At 40.0% G+C, this 17,354-nt stretch overlaps 1 protein-coding gene across 3 annotated transcripts in view; it reads left to right on the top strand.

The window, feature by feature from the left end:
• The window catches only part of LRP5 (LDL receptor related protein 5), a 165,335-nt gene that overhangs the window by 25,003 nt on the left and 122,978 nt on the right, over positions 1-17,354 (top strand). For 2 of the 3 annotated variants that reach the window (XM_042446572.1, XM_042446575.1), the window contains exon 2: positions 15,366-15,762. In XM_042446572.1, the coding sequence (XP_042302506.1) occupies positions 15,366-15,762 (397 nt within the window). Of the gene's footprint in view, positions 1-6,948; positions 7,199-15,365; positions 15,763-17,354 lie in introns of those variants that run through there. The other variant, XM_042446574.1, reaches the window with a different exon arrangement.

Raw genomic sequence — 17,354 nt, 5'->3', positions numbered from 1 at the left:
TCCATCACAACTTCATTCTTTCAGCATTTGTATGCACTGCAGGCTGTCACTATGATCCTTATTATGTCTGCTTTTGTTAACATAAAACCTAGCTCTTGTGGATCTGTATTATGAAGTCTGAAAATTCTTACAGCTGTGTATCCAGGAGGCACAGACACTACAAACTTATTTTCAGGCCGTCTGATTCCTGAGCCTGTTTGGCTGAGAAATCTGGCCATTATTTTTAAAATTTCAGCATACCAAATAGATAGAATCTCTTGGGTAGAATCCTACTCAGCCTGCTCAACCTGGAACTGTTTCCTTTACAAAACGAGAGAGCAAAATCCAAGGCATGTAGCCTGAGTGAAGCATTTGCATGTGACATTTGAATGTTTTCTTTATTTTAAAAAAACTTCACAGTGTTCTGCTTTTTTTACTAGGGTGTTATTTTAGAAAAAAATATTCAGAATTAATGACAAAGCCCTGGACAAAACACCCAAAACACAAGCATACAGTGATTAAATTTAATAATTGCCAGAAGGTGATGTCCTTAAAATATTGGCCTTAATTTGTATTTTAAAAAATCTGTGTAAAACGTGTTGCAATGTGGAATATATTGGAAAATTACAGATTTTCTGCAGATGTATAATCCTTTCACCATAATTTGAGGAAACCTCCAAATGGCTTGTTAAAAATATGTTTATTAAAACAAAGTAACAAAATAACATAATACACACATACAAATAGACAGCAAAAAACAAAACAAACACATTATACACTAAACACTAGACAGAGAAATAATGACTTCCAGCATACCTGTCTATGGTTCATTTACACTGTGTTATCTAACACTCTTTAATTTATTCTAAAATTGATATAATACTTTTAGTAGTCTTTTGTAACTTACTTATAATCATGTTATTTTACAGCATGCATGAATCTTCAGCTAAATCCTAGTTAAAAATAGAAATGCATTTTTGACAAATCCTCTACTACTTTATATATCATTCTTCTAGATTCTAGAAACCCCAAACTATAACAGAACCTCCCTTATTTGTCATAAATTCAATCAACATTTCCATTCTTTCTTAAAATTATCCAGAATTTTCTCATGTAATGACATAGGTCCAATACACACTGCAGAAATAATCCAGTTTGAGACCTCTTCAATTGCCCCGGCTCCATGCTAGGGAATTCTGGGAACTATAATTCTGTAGATATTTATTACCTGTCTGAGAGCTTTAGTGCCACAATAAACTTCAGTTCCCAGAAGTGGTTTCAAACTGGATTATTTCTGCAGTGTGTTTTGGACCATAGTCAATTTACCCATTTATGCTAAGTCATATAGTTTACACATGCAGTCTTCTTGCAAAGGAATTGTTGGATCTTTCCATCTTTATATCAGTTGAAGAATGTTGAATTGCTACTGTAGGTTTCAAATCAGAAACAGCAAAAGTGGCAGGAAAAAGTGGGTTGTGCTTGTTATGTCTGCTCATGACTACAGATTGATTATTTATGATGTTTTAAAGCAAAATAGTAAATTAGCTTAAACTATCTATCCTAGAACACAATATGATGTAAGTTTTTACCAAATGAATTTTGAGTGAATCCTGCCCATAATTTATACAGTCAAGAATTTGAATGCTGCTGCATTTTTCAGTATTGATTGAAGTCTACATAGATTCAACATAGATTCAAAAGGCCTGCACTTAAAAGATAGTCTCCTACCTTTCATTAGACATGGTTCCTGGATTCTATACATTCTTTCAGCTTTCTATGCACCCTTGACATTTGATGCTAAAGAACCAGGCATGGGGATAAATAGTGTCGATGGTGGCTCACCTCAGTACTTTATCATCACATACATTGTCCAATGTCCTACATGTGTTCCACATGCACACCTTTCTTCACTTTACTGTCTGCTCTTCTTGAGAGTCATTTCTTCTCTCCTCCTTTGTCCTTACCCTTACAGTATTAATGCAACAATGATGGGTACTGAGATGATAACAGGAATCCTGTACTATAGTGACCTACACATCTGTAAGTGCAGTTTATCACATGTGAGTGTCTTTTTGGATGGGACACTGAAGGCTATTTCCTTGCATTTGTGCACTGCACTGTCCATGAACCTCCTAGCACCCAGCAGCTGTTAAAAGCTTTGGTTCCTGCTGTTCCTTTTTACCATAGGAAAGAGGAGAAGAGGGAAGGTAATTCAGACAGTCAGGCAATGTGTGTGAAGCCTTTTGAACTTGGATATTTTGTGTAGTATAATTATTTACAGAGAAGAGTATGAAATTCTCTGGCAGCAAGTTGTCATTGATACTCCGGTCGTTGATCCCCACCACATGGTTTGATTTGGTAAATCATTCTGCCTAAAAGAAATGAAATGGGCATTCGACATTTGCCTCCTCAGTGCTGTTGGTGTTATATTTAATTATTTCCCACCCCCCCCCCCCCCCTCCAGTTTGGGATTCAAGGCATCATAAAAAGAATCCTAGTTTAGTTATTCTGTAAATTTTTATCCATCAAAAGATTAGAAAACAATTAAAAACAAATGTAAACATCTGGTGCATTATACAAGATCCATTCTACCCTTAAAAATAATTTTCCAAAGGTCTACCAGAAGAAGAAGGCCTTCATCTGCCTGCGGAAAGATCGTAAAAATGGCCCCAGCCTGACTTCTCTGGGAGGGGAGTTCCAGAACCTGGGATTAGCCACAGAGAAAGCCCTCTGCCATGTTCCCTCCAAGTGTATCTATGAATTGTTGAACAGAGAGAAGGACCTCCCCAGAAGATCTCAAAACATAGGCAGGGTTAGTATGGGAGAATAAAATTGTTCAAATAATCTGGACCTGAACCATATAGTGTTTTATTGGCCAGGATTAACACTTTAAAATGTACCTGGAAATGAACTGTCAACCAGTAGAGTTGTTGCTGAGTATTACTGGCTGACAGTTGGGGCTGTGCAGACCGTCTGCAGTTGCCTCCATTTTTGCCAGATTGGGCTCACAGTAACCACATGCCGCAGCCCTGATCTGGCCTTTCCAGGCTGCAAAAAGGACCCGGAAAAATTGCTTCTTTTTGAGCCCTGGAAAGGTTGTGATAGCTGCGGTGGCGCAGCTTTATGGTGCTCCTTCGGTGCTGCATAATGCAGATGCAATGCCGGAAGAGTGCTATGATGCCGTGTGCCATGAGGTGCAGCACACAGCATCATGCCACCCTGGGGCAGAGCCAGGGCATGCGTCCTGTAGATGCTATGCCTCAAGTCCACCTCCAACCCAGCCTTTAAGACTGTTGTGTTCAGAGGGAATTCTCAGTAGTAGAGAACCAATGTGGTGTAATAGTTTGAGCATTGGACTACGACTTTGAAGACCAGGGTCCAAATCCTGGATTGGCCATGGAAACCCACTAGGTAACCTTGGACAAGCCACATTCCCTCAGCCTCAGTGGGAAGCAACAGTAAACCCCTCTGAATAAATCTTGCCAAGAAAAATCCATTATAAGTTCCCCTTAGGATCTCTAGTTGGAAACAACTTCAAGGGGGACAATAACAACATTGTCAGTCAGTCCCTTCCCCTCTATTATACCTTGATCTGAGTGTGGGCAATGCAACAGCATTTCCTCTATTCTAGCTCTTTTATTATTATAGTTTATTTCTATAGAGCTGTAACTTTCAACAGAGGCTGGATGGCCATCTGTCAAGGGTGCTTTGTGTGTTCTTGCACAGTAAGACAGTTGGACCTGATGGCCCTTGTGGTCTCTTCCAGCTCTATGATTTTATGATTTTGTGAACTTCATAGGTCAGCTGATAAAGCAGCAGTGTGAGAAGGGGGAAGGTGGCTAGATATTTTGGCAGCTGGTTAAAAAAAGGTTGCAGAAACATGAAGAATGAAGTTTGATGCACTTGGATTTTTGAATTCGGAAAAATATGGGATAGAAATGTGTTAAATAAGCTTGCTGAGTTGTAAAGGATTCGTCATAACTGTCTCACCTTCTAGACTCCTTTCTGGGGAGGGGAAAGGGCAAAAAGCAAAATCCTATTGCAAGTATCTTTCTCTGTATAAAACTCTTTTCTGAAGAGTGCCTAGCAAGCTGGAGCCTCTGGGCATGTCTGTAACTTCTTAAAAATGATTTTTTTTGTTTCACCATTACCAAAAAGGAAGTGAATTCTAGGAGTTTTTTTAAAAAAAAAAATTATTCAGAAAGTGGTTTGTAGTCTGTCTGTTTAATTTTTGCGCCCTGGTAATTTTAAAGAGAGAGACATGCCAGAGCCCCTTCAGGCAATGGAAAGCAAAGCATATAGGGCTATCAAGTGTTCAACTCAGCTCCTACTATATCCTTGGGAAATAGGTTAGGGTTACAATTATTGTATTGTTAAGTACTAGTGCTTTGATATAAAGAGTCTAATGTGATGCAAGTCCTCAGCGCAACTGAGCCGGTGGTGAAAAGAAGCAAGAAATAAATATCTTCAGTATATAAGTATACACCACAGCAGAAGTGAAGGAAACTTTGTCACGTTTCCATGAAAATCATTTTTATGTAAACTGTATAATTTCTTTTGAAAATTATGTTCTCCAAACTACATGTCTTCTTACTTTTTTGTCTAACATTTTTATTTGCATTTTCGCTATGAAGCCATTCAGTAGAAAAAATATGGATATGAGGAGGAAAACTGCTCTAGTTCTTTCATGATGATGATGATGATGATGATGATGATGATGATGATATTTATTTCTTACCTGCCTCTCCTATGGGTCAAAGTGAGGAACAATACAGCATCAGTTAAAAATACACAACAGGAAAAGTTTAGATTTGTTTTGTTTTGACAGTTTTCCCCAAATTCCCATTTTGGGGGATTCAACAAATAGTGCCCTTCCATATATACTCGACTATAAGAAATTGAGAAATTTATGCCCCAAAATTGACCCTAAAATCTTGGGTTGACTTATATGTGGTTCAGTACACTACTACTACTTAGAAAAGTCCTAAAACAGAAAGGTCCTAAAACAAGCAAGGCTAATGCCCCTCGGGGCATGTATCTCTCTCTCTCTCTCTCTCTCTCTCTCTCTCTCTGTGTGTGTGTGTGTGTGTGTGTGTGTGTGTGTGATAGAGAGAGAGAGAGAGAGAGGTTCCCAGTTCGATTTGCAAGGCTTCTTTTCCCATGGAAGAAACCTCCCATTTAACACCACTTCCTTCCCTCCCCAGTCTGATCTGCAGGCCTTCTCTTCCCATGGAAAAAACTCCCTGTTTTCTCACTTACTTCCTTTCCCCATCAATCTGCAAGGCTTCTCTTCTCATGGAAAAAACACCTCATTTAACACCACTTCCTTCCCTTCCTAATCTGGTTTGCAAGCCTTCTCTTCCCCCTTTAACTCCAATTGCTTCCCTTCTCAATCTGATGATAAAACCTCTCCTCCAGCACTTGAGAATCGGTATTAGGTGGTCTGGAGAGGTCCAGAGAAGGAGATGGAGGGATGGAAGTGGCATTTCCTCCTTTCCAGTCTTTTTTTTAGTCCTCTAAGTTTTACCCTCGACTTATTCATGGTTCATAATCAAAATCCATTATTTTGACCCTGAAACCTTCCCTTCACTTATACATGAGGTCGACTTGTACACAGGTATATATGGTAGCTTTTCCAACTTCTGCCATGCAGGGATCTAGAGAGGACGTCTAAGCATATTTAACTGAATATTGGCCCCATACAGACAGGCCAAAATGAAGCTGCTTTGGGTCACTTTGGAGGTATGCTGTTTAAATGATGCATGCATACCAAGAGTCCAGAAACTGCACCAAAGCCATGATCCAGTCCTAAGAACTCGAGCACAGCTTTGGTGCACCTTCCGAACTCAGTACACATGCATCATTTAAACAGCATACCTCCAAAGTGACCCAAAAGCAGCTTTATTTTGGCCTGTCTGTATGGGGCCATAGTTAGAAACCTTCCTCCAGTGGAGAAACCTTGAGTTATCATAGTTACTGACGAGAGGCCTCTTATGTATTTTAGCTGAACATGCTTTAAAACACTTTTCACAAATTGTGAAAGTCAAAATTGGAGCAGGTACACACTGGGCTGTTATATGCATGACAGTGGGTGGGGGAGGAGCAGCAGAAACGTAGGTTGGACACTCAAGAACACAGATCAGATTTGTATTAATGCAGTTGAAGGAGCAGAAACACATAGAGAAGGAATGCTGGAAGGAAAGGGGAATAGAATAAATGACTCAGGACATGTGAGCCTGTGTGTGTGGGTGGTTAGGAAGGGAGAGAAAGTGCTTAAGGCACATTGGCTGGTCCATAGTCATGGAGGTCCCACTAGTGTTGGGGATGACATTTGTCTACACTCCTTTGTGTGCTCCAGGAATATAATAAAGCCAAGAAGTTTTTCTTATTGCTTTGGTACTTTTACAAAAGCACCTTTGTCCACTCTGCCAAAAAAACGGGGAGGGGGCATTGTTTTGGATGATGTCTTTTTGACATTCGTCTCTCCAGGGAAATAAAGTAACCTCGTCCAAATGAAATGAAATAGTATATAATCAGAGTGCTATATTTCGTTGTAAATAATAATGTTAGCAGTAACAAACTGCAGGCTGCCAAGTAAAACCAGGATTCTGAAATAAATCTCTCTGGTTTCTGAAACCCTGTAATTAGTGCAAAAAACTTAACCTACACAGAACCGAAAATGTATCTTTTACAAGACTCCTGAAAATGTGCAGTGCTTGCTTGTGCGGAACAAATACCCAAGGCTGCTGCCTGAATTATCTAATGTTTAACAGGGGATGCTTGTTTGTGAAACAGGGATGCAGGCAGAGAGTATATTAGTATAGTTCTGATATTTGTTTGGCACACAGTAACACGTTGGGGCACTTATATGGTGGAAAATCCCTGGAACAGGAACCAAAAAGCAAACAAACCCTAACAACCATTATTCAGCTTGCCTTTTCTCAAGCAAATTCTCTCTTCTTTCTAGGACATTGTGTTTCATTTGGGACCCTTGATGTTTACTTTCTTGGAAAATGTGAGATGCACCTCAGGCAAAAACTTGTATTTCTCGCCACCCCAAACAAAGAACTAAGAGTAAAATCCAGTGAATTGGTTCTACTCTCAACAGCAGAACTAGAAGAGGGAGTGATTTCCCCCCACCTCTTGAAACCCTGCATGCTCTCTATATTTGTTCCAGGGAGATGGGAGGGAAGACCCTCTTGAGGTATTTAAAGCCAAGGTGAGGAGGAGGTAATGAGTTGAAACATTGCTTTTGCCAAAGAGTTACTGTGTTGGTCTTGAACAACTTCCTAAATAAAAATTAGAATGACAACAAAATACATGTTCTGTGGAAAAAGGTAACAGAATCAAGTGTTGGAAGCAGTTCCTCAACTGGGCCATTTGATGCCTTGGAGCAACTGCAGAATAACAAAAGAGTCAATGTGGTGCCTTGGAGATTGGTGCAATGTTCTCAAACTTTAGTCCTCCAGATATTTTGACTTCAATTCCCAGAAGCCCCCGTCACCTTAGCCGACAGTCAAGAATTCTAGGAGTTAAAGTCCAAAACATTTGAAGGACCAAAGTTTGTGAGACACTGGAGTAATAGGTTTATTATAACATAAGGTTTCCTTATTGGAATGCGGTGGCTCAGGTGGTTAAGATGCTGACTCTTGATTGCAAGATAGGCAGGTTGGCTGTTTGAGGCCCAGGTGCTGCATGATGGGGTGAGCTCCCATCACTAGTCCCAGCTTCTGCCAGCCTAGCAGTTAGAAAGCATGCAAGTGCAAGTAGCTAAATAGGTACCACTCCGGTGGGAAGGTAAACAGCATTCTGTGCAATCATGCTGGCCACATGATCACAGACTAGTCTCTGACAATGCTGGCTCTTTGACTTGGGGGGTGTTCTCACTTAAGATTTGAAACGATTTAAAATACAACGTTTTTAATAGATCCGATTCAAAATAACCCTGGTCTTATTCCGCGTTCCAAATCGCTTTTATTCTTCGTTCCCATCTGGTTTTTTAAATCAAAGTTTTTACCTGCAAGCGTTCCTACTTGGCATGAATTCGGTGTTTAAATAAATCGATTCTTCTCTTCCATACCTTATTTGGAGCTGTCAATCAATAGTACGTCAGAATGACGTAACGTTAATCCAGAATATTTGGAAGCGATTTATCTTTTGGCATCGTTTCCATTTCATTGACAGCCAGGGAGAATCCCTTCAGAGAGCCCAGAGATCAATGGGAGAGGCTTCTGACAATGCGAAGCTCTTTCCAGAGGAACTATGGGATAGGTTTTGGAGGGCAGCATCCTGTCTCCCAAAACAGCCAGGGAGAATCCCTTCAGAGAGCCCAGAGATCAATGGGAGAGGCTTCTGACAAAGCGAAGCTCTTTCCAGAGGAACTATGGGATAGGTTTTGGAGGGCAGCATCCTGTCTCCCAAAACAGCCAGGGAGAATCCCTTCAGAGAGCCCAGAGATCAATGGGAGAGGCTTCTGGCAAAGCGAAGCTCTTTCCAGAGGAACTATGGGAGAATCCCTTCAGAGAGCACAGAGATCAATGAAGGAGGCTGCTGGAAAAGCAGGGAGGGAGCACTCTTCCCAAAGATTCTCTTTCCAGGGTTGGAAGAGAAGGCAGATTCCATTTGGGGAGAAAGGCTCTATCTCCCCCCCCCTCCGTTGATCAGAGCCCTTCCCTGCCTGGGCGAGATCAGATGTCTCCTCGCGAGGAGCCATCCCTTCCCTGCCTCTCCTCCGTTAGAAATGGGCTCTCCCCACACAGACTAGGCAAGGGGCCGGCCCACTCGCACTTGACTCCTCCCATACAGGTAACCCGATTCACCTCCTAACGTTCCCATTTGAAATACATCGATAACTATCCCGGATTAAAGGAAAATAGAAGGTTCGACCCTTCTATTTTTTTAAAGCGGGTTAAAGGCATTTAACGCGGTTTAAAAAAAGGACGAAAAAAAGAATCGATTTCAAATGGGCACGCATGCGGGGTGATCTAGAACCGTTCTAGGTTTAAATCGGGTTCAAATGGGCACGCCTCTATCTGAATTCGATTCGTAATCCGCGTTAAACCCCAGTGGAAACAAGCCCTTAGTAATGAAGATGAGCACCATACGCTATGGTCAGACACGACTTGACAACCTTGTGGATGGGGAATTCCTTTACTTTACCTTAAGGTTTCGTTCACCAGATGTATGAAGTGTTAACCTTGTTGGCAGATTGATATGCACATCTGGAGGGAATGGCATGGAAATTGTCAAGAGTCTGTGCTTGTGTGCCTATTGTGTTCTTTCTTGGGTTATGTTCTTTTGAAACACTGAAAGCTCAGGATGTCTTTTCTCTTCACTAGTACGATAATCCAATACAATATTTAGTGCACATAAAGTTGACACTAAAAATAATCCATATTTTGAGATGTAGGCTTGGATGAGATTGCTCAACAGGAGCTGGTTGTGCATAGTAACCATCTTAAAGTATAGGCTGTTAAAGTTTAAAATAGGGGTGAAAAACCAAACACTGCCATCTGTTGCATATTTTATGCATAAATTATTCTTACAATGCTTAAAATAGATTTTTGTTTCTATTCCCTCAAATTTCAAACATTGCTTACATGAAGAATAAAAATGAAATGAAACGTCCTCCTTCAACAGCTGACAAGTTTCTCTTTGGCCATTTAAAGATGAGCTGTGAATTTTGTAGACTATTAAAAATTAATGGCTCTATTGAAGTAGGTATTATAATTATACCATTTACATTTTATATAGTATGGTCTCAGCCAAAAATGTAATACTGGGTTTTGCAGGTGCAAAAGAGATGATGTGGTGGGGTTGGGGGAGTCTTTTAAGAGGCATCTTTAGAATTCTTGATACCATTTAAAATTTATAATAATATCTTAACTTCTAGCTGAGCTTCATGAACTCTGTTACCTAAACTGTACTTTGGAAGGCGTTTTGTGGGTTCTTTTAGTTCAATTAATGTGATTCACCATATTCACAGGTTAGGATTATAATCCAACAAGAAACAGAGACCTCCTGGCCTGGTGTAGATTGATTTCCTACCTACATTTTTTTGTTTATGAAAACATGTTACTATGCCACTCTTGTGCTTGTATAAAGTGAGCCCCCTCCCAACACGCACACAGGCACATACACTATTCCAAGATCAAAGGAATAGTCTTCCATTCTTTAGAGGGCTACATTCAACAAGTTTAAACTCGGGTTAAATATGAAGGTTCATTGCATGAAAATTAACATTTAATCTTATCTTTTGAAGTTGGTGATCAATGGATTTCAGGTGTTCTACTGTAGTAGCTGCCAATGAAGAGGGCTGGGTGCAAAAGGCAAAGCAGTTAAAAGATGTTTGTGTCAGATAATCATTCCAAATAGTAAAAGAAGCCTTTCTTTCTCCTTCTTGTTCTCTAGCTGGCTAAAGCTGCAATCCTGTAAATGCTTTCCTGGAAGCAAATGCCTCTGAACCTAGTGTGATACTTGTAGTTGAGGGTCACTGCTTGTGTGTGTGTGCTGACTTCTCCCCCCCCCCCCCACCTTCCTTTGTCCTATCAGAATACCCTCAACTCCCAAAACCTGCTTTTGTCAGATATTTCTACCTTCAGGCAGAATTCTTTCCCCATCCTTCAAATGACATTTGTCATTTAGTGTCTGTTGAGAAGTGCTTTAGGTGTACCAGTTTTAAAATTCTGTTACAGACAGGCATAAAAGTATGGACTGGGTCCATACTAGGGTTAGAAAAGGACATCACTTCCTGATGTCCCTAATCCTAGTACAGACCCAGTCTGTACAAAATGGTGGCGCCCGTTCCACACGGGGGCTGCCATTACGATGTCACCACCATGCCGCTTCCAAACGGTGCGGCACGGTTGTGACATAGTGGGGCCGCGCGAGGGCACCTAGGCTGCCGTTGTGGCAGCTGAGGCCCCGATCCGGCAGGGAAAGGGCCGTTTACAGGCCGCCCCAAACGGGCGGTCTGTAACGCGCCTTAGATGCCTGTCCAAATCCAGGCATATTTGAATGGCATTTTTAAAAAGTTTTTGTCCAACTTTTACTGTATCCTGTAAAACCTATGGGGTTGCTAGATGCTAGTTGAGAAACAAGATAAATTGTAGGATTAACAATACCTTGCCAGTTGTCTCCCTAACCCCTCAGTGGCAGTTTTCAGAAGAAATGTGGGTTTGGATCTCTTTGGTCTAAAACACACTGCAGAAATAATCCAGTTCAAGACTGCGTTAACTGCCCTGGCTCAGTGCTAGGGAATCCTGGAAATTGTAGTTTATTGTGGCACCAGAGGTCTCTTTACAGAGAAGGCTAAATTTCTGACAAAACTACAATTCCAAGTACAGTGGTACCCCGGGTTACGAAAATAATTCGTTCCGCCGCCGCGTTCGTAACCCGAAATGCTTCATAAGCCGAAAAAGCCATAGGCGCTAATGGGGAAAAGCCGCGATTTCGTGCGAAATAGCGCCGAAAAGCACCAAAAAAATTTTCGTAACCCGAAAAAACCTTCGTAACCCGGAACAGTTTTTTCCTATTGATTTTTTTCGTAACCCGGAAATTTCGTAAGGCGGCGCATTCGTATCCCGGGGTACCACTGTATTCCCTAGCATTGAGCCAGGGCAGTTAAAGCGGTCTTGAACTGGGTTATTTCTGTAATGTGTCTTGGACCTTGGTAAATGCAGAGGTGTTTCAAACAGGCAGGTAGCAGGCTTTGGCATGTCATTGATTATCCTCAAAAGATAATAATACCAGGTATTGCTTGCATCTGACCACATCCTAGTTTTATTTTAATATGACTTTTATTATGGTTATTTCAGGCAGCACAGGGGTTTCCTTACTGTTCTAGGTCTTCATTTTTCAGAGCAGGTTTAAAATCCTTCTGGCTGGTGATTTATTTTCTTTTTGAAAGTACATTCCTGCCATAGGCTAACTTGTGTCCCCTTTCTCCAGTCAGACATCTCCTACCTGTCAAGGACATTTGAGAGGTGTTACCCACTGAGTGGGCAGTCACTGTTTGGATGTTGTTCCTCAAGGCTGTGCTTTTGTTGCATGGGAAGCTGTGCTTTCTCTGAAACTTGAAGAAATATTTTCTTTGTTGGTTTTGTTTGCTACCCAAATATTTCTCCTGCAGCACAGAATATCATATGGGCAGTGTTTCTTCAGTCTCAGTAAGAGTGTTGAACAAGGAGAGGTATGGAATATCAGCAAAAAATATTTTTCTGGTATGGGCAAAAATTTAATATAATATATAATATAATAACAGCATGTTACTATATTCATTCTCTGAAGAAAAACTTTACCTATGTAGTGGGACTTTTGAGCAAACATGTGTGCCAGGTGACTAGATGTATAGTCTTGAGAGTGATGAAAATTCTGTGTCAGGTGTCCAGCATTCGTCTTTTGAAAGACTAATGAGTTGAATTTAGAGTGGTAAAATTTCCAGAAATTTTGAAGCCTTGGGGGAAATTTTTTTTGCCAGTTCGTTCAAGATAAAAAAGAAAAAGAAAAAAAATGCAAAGCTACAATATTGGCACCTTTTTATAGTCACTTTATTACTTTGGAAATACAAAAACACAGTATGTATAACTTGGTCTGGCATAAAAATGATCCTGTTTGATAAATTAAAAGTAGTTTATTCAAATAGTAAATAGAAATTGAATATACTTTTGTAAATTTTGGGTTTCTTACATAAGGAACACATGATCTATAAGGGACTTAGTTGATTTCACCAGTTTCTGAGAAGCAAGGAAAACTCCCCAATAAAAGTAGAAGAAGGCATCAGCATTACTAAAGCAAAAAGTATTTTGCCTCCTCTAGTCTTCCATAGTGCCAGTCAAACATAAAGACTTCATTCCCTTAAAAGGAACTGAGAAGAGAAAAACAAGACCAGGAATTTCAGTTATGTGAGATAATGTGCATAGTCCTACATAAACATTTACCTGCTCCATAGCTTTTAGAAAAGTGGCAGGGAGGAGCCAGTGTAGGACATGAAATAGTTTATTCATCATTCTAAAAGAAAATACTCCACAATCCTCAATTTTTTTGTGTCCGCATCACCACCAGCCTTCACGCTTCTTGTTTCCTTTTGCTTAGAGTCTTTGAGGCAGAGGTTGCTGCTATTCAGTGCATAACATGAATATAAAAAGTTGTGGCCAGAATTGTGTTGATGCACTGTTCTAGCAGTTGTACTTTTTCCAGGGTTGCAAAGTGAGAGATGATAGACAAATTCTGCTGGCTGTTTCTCCAGCCACTCATTTCTATCCCAACTGCTGCTCCTTTTCCCTCTTGTTGCTCATGCTGAGATAGTGGCACTGGCCTAGACCACTAGCATGATTCCAGCCTGCAGTTTTTACATATGAAGAGCAAGCTGTAGCAAACAATGACAGGTATAATGAATATATTGGGCTGAACGTGAGGCAAGCATATGCAGTTCTTACTGAAATCCTGAACAGTGCAGTCACATGTTTAATGAATCATACATATAAATTTATATGGTAATGTATAATGGATAAAACTTGTGAGGCAGAACAGACAAGAGAAATTTGAAACGTGGTATTGCAAGGAAACCTGTTTTAGATGTTGCGGTATTTTTACTGTTGTATGAGAACTGGAAATTCTGGATTGAAGGCTTTGTATTACTGTATCTGTCAGTGCTGGTCTACTCTAAATGTTCTTCTTGGAGCTGACTGACAAGAGTTTGGATCTCAATGCGTATAGGAGTCTAAAATATCAGCTGGAACCTTGAATTTCTTGTAGGGAAGCCAACAAGTGATTAGTAAAGGCTTCAAGCAGCTGCTGCTGGAACTTGTACAGTTGCTGCAGAAGACTTGAAGTGACAAATAATTTAGCAAAGAAATTTCTTTGTTAGTTTAGGCTAGAAAGCTGCTGGGCTGGGCAAATCCCAAATGAAATTTGGCTATTTGGAAGACACTTTTGGAATACAAATATAACACTTGTTCTTTGCCATCAATGTTACTTAGGCTTAGGGTGACCGCATGAATGAGAGACCTCCAACAATCCCAGTCATCAGCTGCCCTGCTAAGGTCTTGCAAACTCAGTGCCATGGCATCCTATTGAATCAATCCACCCCATAGTGCAGTCTCCCTCTTTTCCTAATGTATTCTGCTTTACCAAGCATTATTGTGTTTTCAGAAGATTCACATCATCTCATGATATATCCAACATGTGATGGCCTCAGTTTAGTCATCTTCACTTGTAGTCAAGAGTTCAGGCTTGATTTACTGTAAGCCCCGTTTTTAGCGGTCCATGATAGCCTTCTCCAGCACCACATTTCAAAATGAGTTCATTTTCTTCCTGTCTGTATAAAACAGTAAAAAATAATTAAACAGTTTAAAAGCACGCTAAATAATTTGACAGGTCAAAGCAAGACAAATTAATTTAAAATAGTTTAAAATAATTAAAAACATAAAATGTGTGAATTTTGATAAAACCCATTAGGCTTTGAGAGGCTTTGCTAAAAAAAACAACAACAACCCATTTTTATGTATCAGAATGGCACCAAGGCTGGCACCAATCGGACCTCTCAGGGGATGGTATTCCACAATCAGGACACCATGATGGAGGCTGTGTCCCATGCCCTGCTCAGTACCATCTTCACTGGTGAGACACAGAGGAGGATGGAGCAAGTTTGTTTTCTGCTGCTCCAGAGATTATGACATGGAGCAGTGGATTCATGATACAGGAAAAGAGATTCTACTTAATCGTTAGAAAGGACTTCTGGATGATGAAAGCTGTTCAACAGTAGAACACACCGCCTTTAGCAGTAACCATGCTCTTACCTGAACGTGGTGACTAGTTTTGTGACATGATGTTTCGAAAAGTGAGGATAGTACAGTCAGCCCTCCCTATCCACAGCTTCAAACATCCATGGCTTGGAAATATTTTTAAAAAATTCCAAAAAGCAAACCATTTTATATAAGAGACACCATTTTACTATGCCATTGTATATAGTGGTACTTAACCATCCATGGATTTTGGTATCTACTGCGGGGTCTTGGAACCAAACTCAAGTTGATACCAAGGGCCCAGTGAAATTGTTATTGGCTTACTAGAAAAGCCCTGTAGTAACTGGCCTTTAATGGTTTCAAGAAGCTAAAAATTAAATAATTATGTGGGCTATTCCATGAATCAATTATCCGCTTTTGGGGATGTAACAGAAAGGCCCTATTTCAGATGTATATTTTATCAGCAGGGTAAATAGAACTCAAAAGGTCCTCTCTGGAAGTGTGGGGTCATATATGGAAAGTTACTTATATACAATTAAAAGATGAAGTGTTTATGTTGGAATCAGTTTAGAGGAGAACAAGTTACTCTAGCATGGAATTTGATACATTCTTATTATATCTTATATTTTCCCACTTCCACAGCTTCTCCTCTCTTGCTTTTTGCTAACCGACGAGATGTCAGACTGGTGGATGCTGGAGGAGTAAAGATGGAGTCAACAGTCGTCATCAGTGGTTTAGAGGATGCTGCTGCAGTTGACTTCATGTACTCTCAAGGTGTTATTTACTGGACAGATGTGAGTGAAGAAGCCATCAAACAGACTTATTTCAACCACACTGGGAATCTCGTGCAGAACGTCATTGTTTCAGGTCTGGTCTCCCCAGATGGTCTGGCATGCGACTGGATTGGTAAAAAGTTGTACTGGACAGACTCTGAAACTAATAGGATAGAAGTTGCTAATCTCAACGGAACATCTAGGAAGGTTCTCTTTTGGCAAGACCTTGACCAGCCAAGAGCAATAGCCCTGGATCCAGCTCACGGGTAAACACCTTTCTTTTTAATTTTTTGAAGGATCATGGTTGTTTAGTTAGACATTTTTGCCTCACTACGCAAAATATAATCTCTTGTTTCAAAATCTGTTTTCTCGACTGTTTTTTCCCCTCTCTGAAGACATGTTTAGATTTAAACAAAATATGGGTAGAGATGGCAGGCTATATAAGAATGCAATGACTAAATTGCCAAAGAAAACATTACATCTGTCTCGTTTTTCCAGTTTAGGTTTTTCTAAAATATCTAACTTGATGAATTTTTAATCTGCAGTTAACATGGCCAGTTAAAGCAGTTTAAGGAACCTTTGTGTTTGCATGAATGGTAGGTTCAGTTACATAAATCTTGCTCTTAACAAGTTCTCAGATTTTATGCTGTGGAAAGAAGGATCCAGTGTCTTGTAGATGTACACTGCTTTTTGAGTACTGACAGGTAAGAAAAGATTCTGCTGTTGTTGTACCCATGAGATCTTTCCAGCCTAAACAACCACTGTAGTAGAGGGGAAAACAGTCATAAGCAAGCTAGACATTTGCTAGTAAAGATGGGGGTTTGGCTGACCTGGAACAGATTTTACAAGTTTATATCAAATGTGTGCTAGGGACAACGGTTATAGATCATTCATTAGCATACAGAGAAATGCATTGTTGTGTCAGGTGCAATGAGGTTTGTAAGAAATTTAACAAATAAGCAGAACACTGAAACAGGAATGAGCAGAGGATTGAACTGTTACAAAGTTAAATTTAGTTTAATTTTCTGTTTGTATTTTTCTTAACTTTATTATTCATATACTGACTTGTTAAGGAACTGGTTATAATCAATTTTCTGCAGATTTACAGTTAACAGCTTGTGGAGCATAGTACTTTGTGTGCTTACTCAGAAGTAAATTCCAATGTGTTTATTATGCCTAGTCCTGGAAGTGTCCTTAATAAAAGTAGAATTGCAGCTGTAGTCTTGCATTGTAGTTCCTATAATATGGTATCCATCATAAATGCTAACTTGTGAAGAATTATTTCTGAAATAATATACAGTGACTGGGACCCCAAAAATGTCCAGGAAGTGTCTCCCGGTCCTGATTCCTGTCTTTACCCAGCAGTGATTAAAAAAAAACACCTAGTCTCAAAATTCAGACTTTCCAGAGGGGTATCTGATGCTTTTTCCATTGGCCTGTCGTTTGTAAGAGTGTCACAGTAACTTTTATATGCACAAAGAACCTCAGGAATCAAAAGGGAACCTGCCTTACCTATTCCCAGTGATGCATTACAGTACAGTATCTCCCCCCCCCCCCGGGTGGATACCAAAATCCATGGATGCTCGTGTCCCATTAAATACAATGCTGTAGCAAAATGATGTTCCTTATATAAAATGGCAAATTCAAGGTTTACTTTTTGGAATTTATATATTTTTGGAATATTTTCCAGCTGTGGATGATTGAATCCATGGATAAAGAATAGGTTGATATGGAGGTCCGATTGTAATTGGTTTATCCGTACGGAAACAATGCTACCAGTTGTCTCAGTTCCTGTATTCTTATTTACCACACTTAATAAAATTCCTGTATTCTTATTTACCACACTTAATAAATGTGG

This window comes from Sceloporus undulatus, chromosome 1 (assembly GCF_019175285.1).
Source record: "Sceloporus undulatus isolate JIND9_A2432 ecotype Alabama chromosome 1, SceUnd_v1.1, whole genome shotgun sequence".
NCBI lineage: Eukaryota > Metazoa > Chordata > Lepidosauria > Squamata > Phrynosomatidae > Sceloporus > Sceloporus undulatus.
Note: the sequence above shows the minus strand (reverse complement) of the source record. Positions and strands in the feature narration are given on the sequence as shown.